Below are 19,105 nucleotides of genomic sequence, written 5' to 3' on the forward strand. Positions count from 1 at the left end.
GTCCCACAAGGTTCAGTCCTTGGGCCCCTGCTCTTCTCCATTTACACCTTTGGCCTGGGACAGCTCATAGAATCTCATGGCTTTCAGTATCACCTCTATGCTGATGACACACAGATCTACATCTCTGGACCAGATATCACCTCCCTACTAACCAGAATCCCTCAATGTCTGTCCACTATTTCATCCTTCTTCTCCGCTAAATTTCTGAAACTTAACATGGACAAAACAGAATTCATCATCTTTCCCCCATCTCACGTGACCCCCCCAACGAACCTATCCATTACAGTAAATGGCTGCCCACTCTCCCCAGTCCCACAAGCTCGCTGCCTCGGGGTTATCCTGGACGCTGATCTCTCCTTCAAACCACATATCCAAGCCCTTTCCACTTCCTGCCGACTTCAACTCAAAAATATTGCACGAATCCGTTCATTCCTCAACCAAGAATCTGCAAAAACCCTAGTCCATGCCCTCATCATCTCTCGTCTTGACTACTGCAACCTCCTGCTCTGTGGCCTGCCCTCAAACACTCTCGCACCCCTCCAATCTATTCTAAACTCTGCTGCCCGACTAATCCACCTGTCCCCCCGCTATTCTCCGGCCTCTCCCCTCTGTCAATCCCTTCACTGGCTCCCCATTGCCCAGAGACTCCAGTACAAAACCCTAACCATGACGTACAAAGCCATCCACAACCTGTCTCCTCCTTACATCTGTGACCTCATCTCCCGGTACTTTCCTACACGCAACCTCCGATCCTCACAAGATCTCCTTCTCTACTCCCCTCTTATCTCCTCTTCCCACAATCGTATACAAGATTTCTCTCGCGTATCACCCCTACTCTGGAACCCTCTACCACAACACATCAGACTCTCGCCCACCATCGAAACCTTCAAAAAGAATCTGAAGACCCACCTCTTCCGACAAGCCTACAACCTGCAGTAACCACCGATCAACCAACCGCTGCACGATCAGCTCTATCCTCACCTACTGTATTCTCACCCATCCCTTGTAGATTGTGAGCCCTCGCGGGCAGGGTCCTCACTCCTCCTGTACCAGTTATGACTTGTATTGTTCAAGACTATTGTACTTGTTTTTATTATGTATACCCCTCCTCACTTGTAAAGCGCCATGGAATAAATGGCGCTATAACAATAAATAATAATAATAATAATAATAATTGTACTGTATTCAGGCAATTAAACAGTGTGAAGGTTTGTGTGGGGTCCATCATACTGTGTGGAGGGCTAGTGGGGGCCATTATACAGTGTGGTGAGGTGTGGGCCCATTATACTGTATGGAGGGCTGTATGGGGGTCACAGTTGGGGGATTATACTGTGTTGTGGTCACCATTCTTTGCCTTGGGAGTACGGTAGGGTCATCATACTGTGTATGTAGACACTAATGTGGAGGACTTCACCATGGGGGTATCATACTGTTTGAGGGGCACTTTTGTTGGCATCATACTTTATTAGGGCAATGAAAGAGGAATCCATGGCTTCAGCAGGAGAAAAATTACTATGCATGGTCTGGAAAGCTGTGAGATCTGCTCCTCTGTGACTCCAGCAATTATTTTTTTTTGGATGGGGGAGGAAATTAGTACTTCTACTATGGCCCCATGATTTCTATGTAATGCATGGCTGCCCCTGGTGACAGCTCCTCCCCCCATGTTTGAGGCGACGTCATGGTCCTGTGTGGGCGTGGCGTCCTGGCCCGAGTCTTGTGGGCGTATCTTCCCGTCCTGTGACTTGTGGGCGTGGTTTCCTGTCCAGGAAGCGCTCGGTTAGTCGGTTGCAGCATGGAGACCGGGGTGTACGGAGCGGCCAAGGCCGGGGGCAGTTTCGACCTGCTGGAGTTCCTCAAACGGCCGGAGACCATCCTGAGGCTGCTGAGCGCTGTGAGTACCGACAGTGACGCAGTATCACGTGGTGCGCAGCGTTGTACGGGTGGGGGCGCTGTGCACCTGCTGGCGGCGGCGGTGACAGGAGCAGTGTTATGTAGTCAGGGTCCTCATCTGTGATGGGAGTAGTGGTTGTGTGACCCCAATCACCTGGAATTTTAGAACTCTGGAGGTTTTTGTTTATTGTGGGGGCTCTGTGGAGCGCGCTGGGGGTTGTAGTCTGCTGTGGGGGGCTCTGTGGAGCGCGCTGGGGGTTGTAGTCTGCTGTGGGGGGCTCTGTGGAGCGCGCTGGGGGTTGTAGTCTGCTGTGGGGGGCTCTGCAGAGCCTGCTTGGGGTTGTAGTCTCCTGTGGGGGGCTCTGCGGAGCGTACCGGGGGTTGTAGTCTGCTGTGGGGGGCTCTGCGGAGCGTACCAGGGGTTGTAGTTTGCTGTGGGGGGCCCTGTGGAGCGTACCGGGGGTTGTAGTTTGCTGTGGGGGGCCCTGTGGAGCGTACCGGGGGTTGTAGTTTGCTGTGGGGGGCCCTGCGGAGCGCGCCGGGGGTTGTAGTTTGCTGTGGGGGGCCCTGCGGAGCGCGCCGGGGGTTGTAGTTTGCTGTGGGGGGCCCTGCGGAGTGCGCCGGGGGTTGTAGTTTGCTGTGGGGGGCCCTGCGGAGCGCGCCGGGGGTTGTAGTTTGCTGTGGGGGGCCCTGCGGAGCGCGCCGGGGGTTGTAGTTTGCTGTGGGGGGCTCTGCGGATGCGCCGGGGGTTGTAGTTTGCTGTGTGGGGGCTCTGCAGAGCCTGCTTGGGGTTGTAGTCTCCTGTGGGGGGCTCTGCGGAGCGTACCGGGGGTTGTAGTCTGCTGTGGGGGGCTCTGCGGAGCGTACCGGGGGTTGTTTGCTGTGGGGGGCTATGCGGAGCGTACCGGGGGTTGTAGTTTGCTGTGGGGGGCCCTGTGGAGCGTACCGGGGGTTGTAGTCTGCTGTGGGGGGCTCTGCGGAGCGTACCGGGGGTTGTAGTCTGCTGTGGGGGGCCCTGCGGAGCGTACCAGGGGTTGTAGTTTGCTGTGGGGGGCCCTGCGGAGCGCGCCAGGGGTTGTAGTTTGCTGTGGGGGGCCCTGCGGAGCGTGCCGGGGGTTGTAGTTTGCTGTGGGGGGCCCTGCGGAGCGCGCCGGGGGTTGTAGTTTGCTGTGGGGGGCTCTGCGGATGCGCCGGGGGTTGTAGTTTGCTGTGTGGGGGCTCTGCAGAGCGCGCCGGGGGTTGTGATCTGCTGTGGGGGGCTTTGCGGAGCACGCTGGGGGTTGTGGTGCCGCCTTCTGTGAACTTTTAGCCGCTCACCTCTATATAATAAATATTGGATAATTCCTGGAGGTCACATGACCCCTCACAGATGGCGACTTTGGTCACAGTGCGCTCTATGACTGTGGTGGGATTTGTGACACTCATTAGACCCTTAATAACGACCTGTGACGTTGCAGCGCTCTGTGGTCATGTGACCACCTCCTGATAGCATCGGACCCTGGCACTGCCAGCTGCTCCGCACCAGGCGTCTCTCGTCAGATACTCCAGTATTTGCAGTACCCGCCCTGCTTATAGGAGGCTTTGCTCTGTCTGCTACATGATTTTTTTATTTAATTTTTTTTTTTTTTTTTTTTTTTTAGTTTCTGCCAGGGGCGCTAAAACTTTTGGTCTAGGGCCTTGAAAGTTGGGTGACCCATGCCAGGCTGGTATAAACATCCTCCGCCAAGTGGCACTGACTGCAACTGAGCTCCCAAAATAAGACAAAGGACCTGGGTGCAGATCACGGCCTCCGCGTTAATAATTAAGTATATGGATCTGCGGGAATGATGGGGTTAATTAAAGGTTTCCAGGCCTGGGTGGAGAATTCAGGAGGATGTCCTATTAACCCCTCACGTCGCGGAGGAGACGCCAATATTAACGCTGCGTGAGCTGGAATCAGCTGACTTCTCTCCCTTCTTCTGAGTCATATGCTGGGATTATCCCGGGTGGTCACATGCCCCTCAGCTTGCCTGCGTCTCGTGATCGGGGGGGGGGGGGGGGGGGGGGGGGCACGTGGGGTCTGTTTACAGGGGATGATATGAGAGATCTGGGAGGGGGGGTGCAGTCGTTCCCTGGCAGGCTGCAGGGGCGGTAGATCTGGTTCTACAGCCTGATCCGGGTTGACGTGGGGCTGCCGTTGTGAGACTAGGGACCAGTCCGATGTCACCGGCCGGAGCTGGACGAGGCCACTTTTTTTTCTTTATTTTGCAATTTTTTTCAGATCTCCTTGTCATCTCCCGAAATGTGCGGAACCTTTTACAAAATAATTCCCCCCCCCCCCCTTTTTTTGTTTCATAATTGTTAAAAATAATTACATTTTCACAGAACTGTATTTGTTTCCTTTAATTTTCTCTTCTTTTTTTTATACTTTTGTTTTATTAGAGTTAAAAATCCCAGAATCAGAATTGCAACCTTTTTGCACTTTGATGTCTGTGTGTGGGCAGGGGGTAGCAGAAAGGTGGGTGGGGGATTCTCTGTAGAATTCACTTTCGGGGAGTAACTCTTTCATTACTGCAGTTTTGGTAAGGTTTAGAGATGGACACCAGTGATGAGCGAACGTGCTCTATAAGGTGTTATCTGAGCATGCTCGATTTCTAAACCATTGACTCTGGTGCTCGAATCATACGTTTGAGTCCCCGCACATGCGTGTGTGGCGGCTGTTGGAACAACCACGAGACATGCAGGCGCGGGGATATATTTTTTGAAAGAGTTAACTCCTTAGGAGCACACTTCTGGTCACAGGAACTTGTGCAGCCCCTCCGGTCACCAGGAGTTGATACACGAGCAAAGGGTCTCTTGCTGCAAGAGCATGGATGATGTGGGTGCATGGCCCTCCCCCCTAGAATGCGCACGGCCTTGAATGGCATGGGTGCATGCCCCCCCAGAATGCGCAGGGGCTTGTATGGCATGCTTGCATGGCCACCCCCAATGTTCATGGTCCCCAAGTAACAAAAGCAGAGAAAAGAAGGAATAATTCCTCTTAAATCCTCTTATTTGGTGGGGTGAAACTACAATTCCCAGCATGCCCAGGAACTGGAAAGAATTAGATTGCAGGTTGTGGCTACTAATCGGCCAGTGCCTGTCCATCATTACCACCTCACGGCCGCCCTCTTCTGTCGCACATGGTCCTAGTGTTATGCCAATATTACGGCGTCATACACACTACTACTCCCAGTAGGTTGTGCTGGATGTCCGTAACATGGGGGTGAAATGCGTCAGTAGTATTATTATTATTATTTATTATTATAGCGCCATTTATTCCATGGCGCTTTACATGTGAGGAGGGGTATACATAATAAAAACAAGTACAATACTCTTGAACAATACAAGTCATAACTGGTACAGGAGGAGAGAGGACCCTGCCCACGAGGGCTCACAATCTACAAGGGATGGGTGAGGATACAGTAGGTGAGGATAGAGCTGGTCATGCAGCGGTTTGGTTGATCGGTGGTTACTGCAGGTTGTAGGCTTGTCAGAAGAGGTGGGTCTTCAGGCTCTTTTTGAAGGTTTCGATGGTGGGCGAGAGTCTGATATGTTGTGGTAGGGAGTTCCAGAGTAGGGGTGATGCGCGAGAGAAATCTTGTATGCGATTGTGGGAAGAGGACATAAGAGGGGAGTAGAGAAGGAGATCTTGTGAGGATCGGAGGTTGCGTGTAGGTAAGTACCGGGAGACGAGGTCACAGATGTATGGAGGAGACAGGTTGTGGATGGCTTTGTACGTCATGGTTAGGGTTTTGTAGTGGAGTCTCTGGGCAATGGGGAGCCAGTGAAGGGATTGAGAGAGGGGAGAGGCCGAGGAATAGCAGGGGTACAGGTGGATTAGTCGGGCAGCAGAGTTTAGAATAGATTGGAGGGGTGCGAGAGTGTTCGAGGGGAGGCCACAGAGCAGGAGGTTACAGTAGTCAAGGCGAGAGATGATGAGGGCATGGACTAGGGTTTTTGCAGATTCTTGGTTGAGGAATGAACGGATTTGTGAAATATTTTTGAGTTGAAGTCGGCAGGAAGTGGAAAGGGCTTGGATATGTGGTTTGAAGGAGAGATCAGTGTCAAGAATTACCCCGAGGCAGCGAGCTTGTGGGACTGGGGAGAGTGGGCAGCCATTTACTGTAATAGGTTCGTTGGGGGGGTCGCGTGAGATGGAGTAAAGATGATGAATTCTGTTTTGTCCATGTTAAGTTTCAGAAATCTAGCGGAGAAGAAGGATGAAATAGTGGACAGACATTGAGGGATTCTGGTTAGTAGGGAGGTGATATCTGGTCCAGAGATGTAGATCTGTGTCATCAGCATAGAGGTGATACTGGAAGCCGTGAGATTCTATGAGCTGTCCCAGGCCAAAGGTGTAAATGGAGAAGAGCAGGGGCCCAAGGACTGAACCTTGTGGGAGTCCGACAGATAGGGGGCGAGGTGAGGAGGTGGTGTGAGTGGGAGACGCTGAATGTCCGGTCTGTTAGGTATGATGAGATCCTATAGATGTGTACACTGTGTCTCCAGCTGGGCTCTGTATCCCCCCTGCTGGTGAGTCCAGGACCTGTACTTGCTCACTGCCTGGTGGGGTGGGTGACCTTTGTCCTGCTCCGCTGCTGGAGGTCTGTGACAGTGTGCTGAGAGTTGTGTGCTCGGCTGTTCACACCATATGGATTTATTGCTCTGTCCTGTGGGAAACACAAACTGGGAACATGAGGATCTCATAATTCTAATCTGCGAGTACAAGTTTCCAGGATATCGACAGGGACGGGGCGCCGCTGCACTGCAGCACCTGGCACAGTGACGTAGATGGAAGTGTAGTGCCCCTCGGTCACTGAGCGTGAAACTCTGCTGCCCTAAAACACTTCACCATTTAGGCATTGAATGACTGTGTAATATGGGCACTATATGTACGTATTAGGCATATTTTGAAAATAGTCAAACCTTATATGGCGGTATTATATGGGCATTATACGGCGATATTATTTGGGCACTGAGTGGTTGCTCAGTGTGGACATAGTATGGCAGTATTCAACGTGGGAGGTAAAAGTATGAATTTATTTCTATTGAACTAATCCCCATGACAACACTTCCTGCCATGTGCTCTGACAGTTCATTGTGTGGGTTCTCATCGCACCTACCATTGTCTAATATGGTCGGCTTGATGAAGCGGAGTACCTGACTTTTTTTTTTTTTGTCCCCGTTCTTCAGGTTTTTGCGCTCATCGTCTTCGCATGCATTCTGACAGACGGCTATGTCAATAAGCATGATCAGAGCACGCTCATCTGCGTTTTCAATGCGAACATGGACGCCTGTCACTACGGTATAGGGATCGGCGTCCTGGCCTTCCTGGGAGCGCTCGCCTTTCTCGGGCTGGACATCTACTTCCCGACACTCAGCAACGTCAACACTCGGAAGTACATTGTGATCTCCGACCTGGGCTTCGCGGGTAAGTAAATCTGTGTAGAGGGCAGCGGCTGCTGTCAGTCTGACCGTGGCATAGAATTGGCGCCATCAGTCCGGCACCCGACCCCCTCCACCACGTGACGCATCGCTGGGAGCCAATGGGCTACATCCCCGTCCTCGCCATCTTGGCTGCGCTTTATGCAGTGTATATAGTTCAAGCAATCAGCTGATCACAGGTTCGAGTCCCTATAGTAAGGAATATAAAAAAAGTTTCCTTTTTGTGTCCATAAAAGTTCGATCCATCCAAACGTAACGTTATTTAACCCATAGGGTAAGCTCCAAAAAATAATCAGAGCACCACATGTCCCCCAAAGTGGCATCAATGAAAACATCGGGAAGAACAGATCTCCATCATTGGGGAAAGTGAAAAAGTTACTGGTCTCAGATAATGGCGACACGAGCAGAATAAAAACATATAAAATATATCAAATATTTGAAAAATATATGTATTTATTTTTAACCCCTTTCCAACATCGGGCGCACATTTACGCTGATGTCAGGCTCCCTCCCTTTCATGAGGCTCCGGCCCACATCTTTCCCCGGAACATGTCAGCTGTTTTGAACAGCTGACATGTGCCTGGAACAGCCATGGGTGGAATCGCGATCCACCCACGGCTGTTAACCAGTTAAATGCCGCTGTCAAGCGCTGACAGCGGTATTTAACATGCACTTCTGGATATCCGCCCACCAGTGACCCTGTCACGTGATCATGGGTCACTGGAGGGTTAGCCTGACAATCAGTGGTCTCCTGGAGACCTCTATGGTTGTCACTGCCGGCTTGCTGTGAGCGTCGCCCAGTGGTCGGGTAAGTGAGTAAATCTGCTATATAGAAGCGATCTGATCATCACCTGTATGTAGCAGAGGCGATCGGGTTATGGCAGCTTCTAGTCTCCCATGGAGACTATTGAAGCATGTCAAAAGTAAAAAAAAAAAATTGGGGGCTCTTGGAGGGAAAAAGGGGAGGAAAGAACAAAGGTTTGCCTGGTAGGAAAGGGGTTACATTTTTTCTCATTTACTTAGTATTGGGTCTTGTCTACTCCCTATTCCCTGCGTAAATTCCCACTGGTCACCTCTAGAGGGAGTTTGCTGATCAAATTGGGGGTCTGTAAATCTGCTTTCTTTGGGCTCCCTCTAGTGTCAGCTGTTGGAACAGCAACACATCAATTAGATTTTTTTTCCCTCCCATTCTTTGTTGTTTTTTTTTCCCGGCACCAAGAAATATTGCTGTGTTTTTCTACCCATTATTGATCGAAGATACAAATCCTGAGTTAACATTATAATTTTTTTTTATTTGAAAGATTACCAGCTCAGCATTGGGATTGATGGCACTAACATTACTCTGGTTTTGTAATTCAGGCCTCTGGTGTTTCCTGTGGTTTGTTGGGTTCTGCTTCTTGGCCAATCAGTGGGCGTCAACAACAGATTCTGCATTAACTGATACAGGGGCTGATAACGCGCGGGCGGCTATTGCCTTCAGCTTCTTCTCCATCCTGTCCTGGGTAAGTCTCATCGCTGTCTGGTTTAATAACTCTGCAGTGATTTTTCTAGAATCTACCTGTCTCTCATTGAGAAGGCAGAGATGGTTTATTGCGGTCTCTGCCTGCTGCATACACAGTGCTAGCCAAGCTGACTGCGCTGCCTCCTCCATACACAGAGGTCATGGGATCCCTGCATAAAAGAAGGGAGCAGGAGCTGCTGGGGACCCAGATGGCTTTGGGATGCAGACAGGAGTCTGCGTTTCCTCTGTAACTGGGGCTATTATTCCAGCCCCAGTTACAGGGGAATGAGTTGAAAGTAAAAATATTTAAATACTGAAAGGCCCCCCAGAGGGTATTTTTATGACATTATGGGAGTATAATGTGTAAAATAAATGAAATATAAATTAAAATATATGACAGGTAAATAAAAATGCTACTGTCAATCCAAACTGACATACAGTTAAACTTTTTTTTAATTTCAGTTGGGGGGGGGGGGGGGAGAATAAATGGAGAAAACCAGATATATTTTAAAGGGGCTTTGCTGCATTAGTAACGCTGATATTATTGCCATAGTCCTAAATCATTAGCGGCTGAAGTCACTTCGACAGTACAACAAACATATTCTAATATGGGATACCATAGAAGAAAAGAAGTGAAGAAGGATCATATGAGTAAAATAGTAAATTTATTAATAAATATTAAAACAAGTTTGACAAAAATATACAATTGTGATAAGAAGGGGGGAAAAAAGCCACCAGTACTAAAGGGGGAATTAGCAAGGCACAAAACCAACTAGAGAATATCAGTTGATTAACCAATAACCATGTATGCAATGCAAAGATGGTGGTTATATCTATAAATAAGCAGTAGAGGCACGAGGGAATTGTACATGAGCCTATACAGGAATTACACCTTGTGTATGTGAGTATATCCCTAAAGTATTAATTATTCCTTAGAGAGAAGGCAAGAAGAATGGCATATGTCCAGAAAATACGGTTTTGTGCCGTTTAAAGTTTATTTACCAACATATAGCCGCCATCTTTGCATTGCATACATGGTTATTGGTCAATCAACTGATATTCTCTAGTTGGTTTTGTGCCTTGCTAATTCCCCCTTTAGTACTGGTGGCTTTTTTCCCCCCTTCTTATCACAATTGTATATTTTTGTCAAACTTGTTTTAATATTTATTAATCAATTTACTATTTTACTCATATGATCCTTCTTCACTTCTTTTCTTCTATGGTATCCCATATTAGAATATGTTTGTTATTAGTAACGCTGATGTCTCTCTGTCTTCAGTTTCCTCTAGCGAGCATGGCCTTTAAGAAGTACAGGATGGGAGTGGACGACTTCAACACCAACACCAGCTACATGGACCCCAACTTGTCCCCTGCCTCGCCTTACTCCAGCTACCCGGATGCCGTCAGCGACAACTACCAGCGGCCGCCGTTCACACAAAGCGCAGAGACAGACGACGGCTACAAGCCGCCCGCATACTGAGCCCCCCGGCCTGAGAGCTGTATAGACACGGAGTATCCGGAGGCCACGGTCGCCGACTGTCAGCTCTACAGCTTTGCGAGCCTGGCTACGCTCTTCTGCTTCCCAAGTGCCTTATCCAGTGCCGCCCGCAGACAGACGCGCGGTCCTCGCCACGTCCAGGGGCGCCAACAGCGTCTTATCGCCGCCATATGTTTGTAATCTCATAGCCCATTAGATGTTGAAATGTAGATTTAGTTTCTTTTTTTTCCTTTGCCTCACTCCAAACCAGACTTGGAGGGTCACCGGTTGTGACCTAGGATCAGTCACTGGATATTTAAGCTTCAGATACACAGCTGTATTATGGCCACCATTAACCCCTTACAAGCTTTGTGCATGATTTCTAAGTTATCCTAAACTCAGTTGTGCCATGTGGTGGATCTTGTGATTAACTGCAGGTCCCCAACTGTCTTAAACATGAGGGGTTGTTGGTCTGGACTGTCTCGTTTCAGGTGGCAGGTCTGTTTTGCTTTGTTGCTTGCACAAGATGAGTGCCTCTAGTCACCACCAGGGGGCATGCCTTGAGTTATGGTGCATTTAAACCTCCATATTGGGAGGTGACATGGCATCTATTCTCCAGGCATCGTGCACACTCGTTATGATTGTGCATGTATCCAGTTGTAAACAATAAGACGGGTGCAGAAATGACTGACGGACATCATGTCTACAGCACCTTTTCTGTGTAAATGAAAATGACACCTTTTAAAAGGTTACCCTTTAATTGAGAACACATGGCTGGCATTACAAGCCTTGTTTTATTTTAGTACAACCCCTTTAAAGCTCTACTTCACTTTTCTCAAGGGCTAAATTAGAATCCAGCTGAAAAGGACTGTATGAGCAGACTCTTCCTCAGCATTGCTGAAGACACTCCCTCTGATTCTAATTGGCTGAGTGCAGCAAACGGCTCACAAAGCTCCTCCCCTATGTCCTTTCCAGTTGGATGAGCTGCACAGTTGTGTTATGTTCTCCTCCTAGTAGCAATGACACAGGTTTATAAATGACTTGAGGATAGTTTTGATGGCATGACCTTATGGAGATCTCGTTTAGCTTACGGTATTGGCGCGGTGGTGGGTTGTTTTTTTGTTTGAATGTTTCATTTATAGAACATTTGTGTATTATATATTCCTTTTTACTTTTTTTTTTTTTTTTAAAGTTTAAACCTGCCAAACTATATGGCCTCAAGGTTTGTTCACTAGTTTCAAGCAGTTTGGACACCTGAAAATATGGAAAATTTCACCATGGTCACCCCACCCCTCCCCCATAGGTCATTATATTGAATGTATTTTATATAACCACTGCCTTACACATTGTGCCAAACTGTTACTGAGGGCAGAAGTCTCAGCACGTCGCCTCCCCCAGGATGGCACGACACCGTTCACTGGCAGTTGCTACCATGGGCAGCTGCCTCCCGCCATTGGAGACGTCTTTAGCACACGCTGGGGGGTGGGAAGGGTGGAGGGGCAATCATTCTGGTGCTGGGATAAATAAAGCATTTTGCTGTGTGTCACTATGCACAGGTTTGAATTTCAATAAAGTTTTTTCTCACCAGTTACATCACCCCCTGCTGTCCTACATGTGCAATGATTCTCTCTCCCGCCCCCCCCCAATAAGGTGACAGTAGAATTTTGTTTTTTTTAAATGGGTACTCTTGGCAAGATTGGCCTTTTATACTTGGGTTTGGAAATGATTCCAGAAGCTAGTTTTTAGGCTGCTAAGGAGATATGCCAGACCCTCATCAGTAGTCTGTCACCTCCTCCTCCTCCTCCTGACTGGTATCCCCTTCTGATATGTCAGCACAATATCGCACCAGACTGACTAATGGAAGGTGGTATGAAGGACTTGGATGCCGGTGGCTACGGACCACTGAACCAAGAAATAAATTGTGCAGGCCAGCGCTCCCCTGACTTAGCGCTGGCCTGCAAAACTACAACTCCCAGCACGCTATGCAGCTTTTCCAGCCAGAGAATGGTCACCTGACATCCCGCTATACTTACCGTATGTCATGTGATGAGTGAGTGTCTTCGGTGTGCTCGAATAATATGTTCGAGTCTCTGCGGCTGCATGTCTCGTGTCTGTTAGGCAGCAGCAACACATGTAGGGAATGCATGTTTATTTGACAATCCCTCCATGTGTTGCAGATGCTGAACAGCCAAGAGACATGCAGCCGCAGGGACTCGAACATATTATTCGAGCACGGCGAAGACACTGTCACCTGAGCATGCTCAGATAACACCTTATCTGAGCACGTTCGCTCATCACTACATTTGATCCTTCTATGGCCGAGCTGTGGGATAAAATGCCAATTTATTACAGTTTCCCTGGTTTAATGCTGCCTGTTGGCGACCTCCGCCTAGGGCTATGTACACATGGAGCATTTTGACGTGGATCTTGGGCATCAATTCCTCACCAAATTCATAAAACAAAAACACTTCAAATCTGCTCTTAACAAAGTTCTCATTCATTTGACTGCGACAACCCACCGATCGTGAATGCGTTGCCTTTTTTTTAGGCCATGTTCACACGTTGCGGTTTTTACCGCGGATCCGCAGCGATTTTGCCGCTGCGGGTCCGCTGCAGTTTCCATTGCGTTTACATTTAGATGTAAACCTATGGAAACCGCTGTGCACATGCTGCAGAAAAAAACCGCGCAGAAATGCAGCGGTTTAAATTCCGCAGCATGCCACTTCTTTCTGCGGAACTGCAGCGGTTCTGCACCCATAGACCTCCATTGTGAGGGTCAAACCTGCAGTAAAACCCGCAGATGAAAAAATATCTGCGGGTTTTCTGCGGTTTTGGGTGTAGAAACCGCTGCAGCAGGAAGTGCGGGGAAGCGGGCGGAAGTGCGTGGACGGAGTGTGACCGTCAGCATGGAGGTATGTATGTATGTATGTATGTGTGTGTGTGTATGTATGTGAAGTCTGTGTGTGTGTGTGCGTCTGTCTGTGTGTGTGTGTGTGTGTGTGTCCCCATGCGACGATAGTGCCACCCAATTGTGCTAAGTCGCCGTATGGGACTACTACTCCCATCCGGTATTAGGATGGGAGAGTTGTCCCTGTGTCCGGCGACTTAGCACAATTGTCAGTAAAACACAAACACATACAATAAACGTAACATACATGACAGACATTACATACACCATATAACATAGAGTACAGTCATGGCCAAAAGTTTTGAGAATGACACCAAAATTATATTTTCACATGATCTGCTGCCCTCTGGTTTTTATTAGTGTTTGTCTGATGTTTATATCACATACAGAAATATAATTGCAATCATATTATGAGTACCAATAGGTTATATTGACAGTTAGAATGAGTTAATGCAGCAAGTCAATATTTGCAGTGTTGACCCTTCTTGTTCAAGACCTCTGCAATTCTCCCTGGCATGCTCTCAATCAACTTCTGGACCAAATCCTGACTGATAGCAGTCCATTCTTGCATAATCAATGCTTGCATTTTGCCTGAATTTGTTGGTTTTTGTTTGTCCACCCGTCTCTTGATGATTGACCACAAGTTCTCAATGGGATTAAGATCTGGGGAGTTTACAGGCCATGGACCCAAAATCTCTATGTTTTGTTCCATGAGCCATTTAGTTATCACCTTTGCTTTATGGCAAGGTGCTCCATCATGCTGGAAAAGGCATTGTTGGGCGCCAAACTGCTCATGGATGGTTGGGAGAAGTTGCTCTTGGAGGACATTCTGGTACTATTCTTTATTCATGGCTGTGTTTTTAGGCAAGACTGTGAGTGAGCCGATTCCCTTGCCTGAGAAGCAACCCCACACATGAATGGTTTCAGGATGCTTTACAGTTGGCATGAGACAAGACTGGTGGTAGCGCTCACCTCTTCTTCTCCGAATAAGCTGTTTTCCAGATGTCCCAAACGATAGAAAAGGGGATTCATCAGAGAAAATGACTTTGCCCCAGTCCTCAGCAGTCCACTCCCTGTACCTTTTGCAGAATATCAGTCGGTCCCTGATGTTTTTTCTGGAGAGAAGTGGCTTCTTTGCTGCCCTCCTTGAAACCAGTCCTTGCTCAAAGTGTCTCCGCCTCACATTGCGTGCAGAAGCACTCACACCAGCCTGCTGCCATTCCTGAGCAAGCTCGGCGCTGCTGGTAGTCCGATCCCGCAGCTGAAACAGTTTTAAGATACGGTCCTGGTGCTTGCTGGTCTTTCTTGGGCGCCCTGGAGCCTTTTTTACAACAATGGAAGCTCTCTCCTTGAAGTTCTTGATGATGCGATAGATTGTTGACTGAGGTGCAATCTTTGTAGCTGCGATACTCTTCCCTGTTAGGCCATTTTTGTGCAGTGCAATGATGGCTGCACGTGTTTCTTTAGAGATAACCATGGTTAACTGAAGAGAAACAATGATACCAAGCACCAGCCTCCTTTTAAAGTGTCCAGTGATGTCATTCTTACTGAATCATGACTGATTGATCGCCAGCCCTGTCCTCATCAACACCCACACCTGTGTTAATGGATCAAGCACTAAAACGATGTTAGCTGCTCCTTTTAAGGCAGGATTGCAATGATGTTGAAATGTGTTTTGGGGGTTAAAGTTCCTTTTCTGGGCAAATATTGACTTTGCAAGTACAGTAATTGCTGTTAAGCTGATCACTCTGACATTCAGGAGTATATGCAAATTGCCATTAGAAAAAATGAAGCAGTAGACTTTGGAAAAATAAATATTTGTCTCATTCTCAAAATTTTTGTCCATGACTTTATATACTCACCATACAGCACACTAGTACGCAAAGCCCTCGGTCCCCTAGGGAAAAAGTCCCCAAAAAATAAACCAAATCCATACTCCCTGTCCGCAGAATCCAATACCGAGTGTCCCACGCTGATCGCTTGCTCTCCGGCGATACACTGCCAGGAGCGAAGCTCCTAGCAGTGTATCACGTCCTTTACCGGAGTTCAATGGCTCCGGCTTCTCTGTTTACGGCAGTACAGCTGCATGTGAACTTACCCACGCAGCATTGCTGTAAAGCGAGAGTACCGGGGTCAATGAACGCCGGTAAACTCTCGCGCATGCGCAGTTACACACCGACAGGAGCCGGAGCTCCTGTCAGTGTGTTGCTGCAGCCGTGGAGAGCAGACACATCTCTGGATGTGTCTGCTCTCCATGGCAGATCTTTGTGGGGCCCTCGATGGATTTCTGTGGACAGGGCCAGGGAGTATGAATTTGCTTTATTTATTTTTTTACTTTTTCAGGTCGAGGGTCTTCAGATGGATTGAGAGTCAAATAAAAAAATGGTCAAAAAGTGGGTGTCATTATTTCATTAAAATATTTTTTTCTAGTGTGTGTGTTTTTTTTAACCCTTTCATAGGATTAATAATGGATAGGCGTCTTGACGCCTCTCCATTATTAACCGGGCTTAATGCCACCTTACAATAGCAAGGTGGCATTAACCCCTCATTACCCCATATCCCACCGCTACACGGGAGTGGGAAGAGAGGGGCCAAGTGCCGGAATCGGTGCATCTTTTAGATGCGCCTTTTCTGGGGCGGCTGCGGGCTTCTATTTGTAGGGGGGGGGGCAAATATCCATGGCCCCTTTCCTAGGCTATGAATGTAAGCCCACGGCTGTCAGCGTAGCCTTTCTGGCCTCAAAATATAGGGGGACCCCAACACTTTTTTTTTGGAGGGGGGGGGGGGGGCTTTTCCTATATTTGAGAGCCAGAAAGGCTACGCAGACAGCTGTGGGCTTAATATTCATGGCCTGGGAACAGCCATAGGTATTTTAACCCCTTCCCAGGCCACAAATATTGGCCCACAGCTGTCTGCCTAGCCTTTCTGGGCTAAAAATATAGGATTACCCTATGTCATTTTTTTGGGGATCCCCATATATATTTTTTTTATCCTTTTAATAGGATTAATAATGGATGGGCGTCTTATTGACGCCTCTCCATTATTAACCGGGCTTAATACCACCTTACAATAGCAAGGTGACATAACCCCTCATTACCATCCGGTGTGGTGTGCGGAGCTGGATCTGCGGGCTACGATCAGCACTCTGCGGAGCGCTGTCACTGTTCAAAATACGTCCACTCATTTTGGTGTGTTATTACCAAAATGGAGGATGGAAGAAGAAAAGGGTTGGACAAGGAAATTACATTTCATTTTTTTTTTCTTCCCCACTGCAGTTCAAGCTTTATTTGTGTCAAACACACAGACAATCTGCAGAGAAAACCGCATTAACCCCTTCATGACCCAGTCTATTTTGACCTTAATGACCTGGCCGTTTTTTGCAATTCTGACCAGTGTCCCTTTATGAGGTAATAACTCAGGAACGCTTCAACGGATCCCAGCGGTTCTGAGATTGTTTTTTCGTGACATATTGGGCTTCATGTTAGTGGTATATTTAGGTCAATAATTTTTGCGTTTATTTGTGAAAAAAATGCAAATTTGGCTAAAATTTTGAAATTTTCAAATTTAGAATTTTTATTCTGTTAAACCAGAGTTATGTGACACAAAATAGTTAATAAATAACATTACCCACATGTCTACTTTACATCAGCACAATTTTGGAAACAAAATTTTTTTTTGCTAGGAAGTTATAAGGGTTAAAATTTGACCAGCAATTTCTCATTTTTACAACGAAATTTACAAAACCATTTTTTTAGGGACCACCTCACATTTGAAGTCAGTTTCAGGGTTCTATATGGCTGAAAATACCCAAAAGTGACATCATTCTAAAAACTGCACCCCTCAAGGTGCTCAAAACCACATTCAAGAAGTTTATTACCCCTTCAGGGGCTTCACATCAGCAGAAGCAACATGGAAGGAAAAAAATGAACATTTAACTTTTTAGTCACAAAAATGATCTTTTAGCAACAATTCTTTTATTTTGCCAAGGGTAAAAAGAGAAACTGGACCCCAAAGGTTATTGCACAATTTGTCCTGAGTACGCTGATACCTCATATGTGTGGGGGAACCACTGTTTGGGCTCACGACAGGGCTCAGAAGGGAAGGAGCGCCATTTGACTTTTTGAATGAAAAATTGGTTCCAATCTTTAGCGGACACCATGTCGCGATTGGAGAGCCCCTGTGTGCCTAAACATTGGAACTCCCCCACAACTGACCCCATTTTGGAAACTAGACCCCCCCCAAGGAGCTCATCTAGATGCATAGTGAGCACTTTGAACCCCCAGGTGCTTCACAAATTGATCCGTAAAAATGAAAAAGTACTTTTTTCACAAATTTCTTTTAGCCTCAATTTGTTCATTTCCACATGGGCAACAGGATAAAATGGATCCTAAAATTTATTGGGCAATTTCTCCTGACTACACTGATACCTCACATGTGGGGGTAAACCACTGTTTGGGCACACGGCAGGGCTCGGAAGGGAAGGAGCGCCATTTGACTTTTTGAATGAAAAATTAGCTCCAATCGTTAGCGGACACCATGTCGCGTTTGAAGAGCCCCTGTGTGCCTAAACATTGGAGCTCCCCCACATGTGACCCCATTTTGGAAACTAGACTTCCCATGGAACTAATCTAGATGTGCGGTGACCACTTTAAACCCCCAAGTGCTTCACAGAAGTTTATAACGCAGAGCTGTGAAAATAAAAAATAATTTTTCTTTCCTCTAAAATTATGTTTCAGCAAGCAATTTTTTTGTTTCACAAGGGTAGCAGGAGAAATTGGACCCCAAAAGTTGTTGTCCAGTTTGTCTTGAGTACACTGATACCCCATATGTGGGGGTAAACCACTGTTTGGGCACAAGTCGGGGCTCGGAAGGGAAGTAGTGACTTTTGAAATGCAGACTTTGATGGAATGGTCTGCGGGCGTCAAGTTGCATTTGCAGAGCCCCTGATGTACCTAAACAGTAGAAACACCCCACAAGTGACCCCATTTTGGAAACTAGACCCCCCAAGGAACTTATCTAGATGTGTGGTGAGCACTTTGAACCCCCAAGTGCTTCACAAAAGTTTATGAAGCTGAGCCGTGAAAAAAATAATTTTTCATTCCTCTAAAATTATGTTTTAGCAAGCAATTTTTTATTTTTGCAAGGGTAACAGGAGAAATTGGACCCCAGTAATTGTTGCCCAGTTTGTCCTGAGTATGCTGTTACCCCATATGTGGGGGTAAACCACTGATTGGACGCATGTCGGGGCTCGGAAGGGAGGGAGCACCATTTGACTTTTTGAACGCAAGATTGGCTGGAATCAATGGTGGCGCTATGTTGCGTTTGGAGACCCCTGATGTGCCTAAAAAGTGGAAGCCCCTCAATTCTAACTCCAACACTCACCCCAACACACCCCTAACCCTAATCCCAACTCTAGCCATGACCCTAATCACAACCCTAACCCCAACACACCCCTAACCACAACCCTAACCCCGACACACCCATAACCCTAATCCCAACCCTAACCCCAACACACCCCTAACCATAACTCTAACCACAGGCCTAATCTTAACCCTATTTCCAATCCTAGCCCTAATTCCAACCCTAAGGCTATGTGCCCACGTTGCGGATTCGTGTGAGATTTTTCTGCACCATTTTTGAAAAATCCGCAGGTAAAAGGCACTGCGTTTTACCTGCGGATTTACCACGGATTTCCAGTGTTTTTTGTGCGGATTTCAGCTGCGGATTCCTATTGAAGAACAGGTGTAAAACGCTGCGGAATCCGCACAAAGAATTGACATGCTGCGGAAAATACAACACAGTGTTTCTGCACAGTATTTTCCGCACCATGGGCACAGCGGATTTGGTTATCCATAGGTTTACA

At 47.5% G+C, this 19,105-nt stretch overlaps 1 protein-coding gene across 1 annotated transcript; it reads left to right on the forward strand.

The window, feature by feature from the left end:
• Positions 1-1,660: 1,660 nt before the first annotated feature.
• SYNGR2 (synaptogyrin 2) lies at positions 1,661-11,930 on the forward strand. The gene is made up of 4 exons (XM_077253466.1): positions 1,661-1,891; positions 7,105-7,342; positions 8,716-8,858; positions 10,137-11,930. Exons 1-4 carry the CDS (start codon positions 1,793-1,795, stop codon positions 10,335-10,337), a joined length of 681 nt encoding a protein of 226 aa, XP_077109581.1. The 5' UTR covers positions 1,661-1,792; the 3' UTR covers positions 10,338-11,930.
• Positions 11,931-19,105: the final 7,175 nt, after the last annotated feature.

The sequence above is a fragment of the Ranitomeya variabilis genome, chromosome 4 (genome assembly GCF_051348905.1).
Source record: "Ranitomeya variabilis isolate aRanVar5 chromosome 4, aRanVar5.hap1, whole genome shotgun sequence".
NCBI lineage: Eukaryota > Metazoa > Chordata > Amphibia > Anura > Dendrobatidae > Ranitomeya > Ranitomeya variabilis.

What these genes read in the sequence shown, in the direction of transcription:
- SYNGR2 (XM_077253466.1), top strand. Translation starts at nt 1,793, where the DNA reads ATGGAGACCGGGGTGTACGGAGCGGCCAAGGCCGGGGGCAGTTTCGAC. An exon ending in TCCTGAGGCTGCTGAGCGCT is followed by an intron (nt 1,892 to 7,104) that starts GTGAGTACCGAC and finishes CCCGTTCTTCAG; the next exon opens with GTTTTTGCGCTCATCGTCTT. An exon ending in TCTTCTCCATCCTGTCCTGG is followed by an intron (nt 8,859 to 10,136) that starts GTAAGTCTCATC and finishes CTCTGTCTTCAG; the next exon opens with TTTCCTCTAGCGAGCATGGC.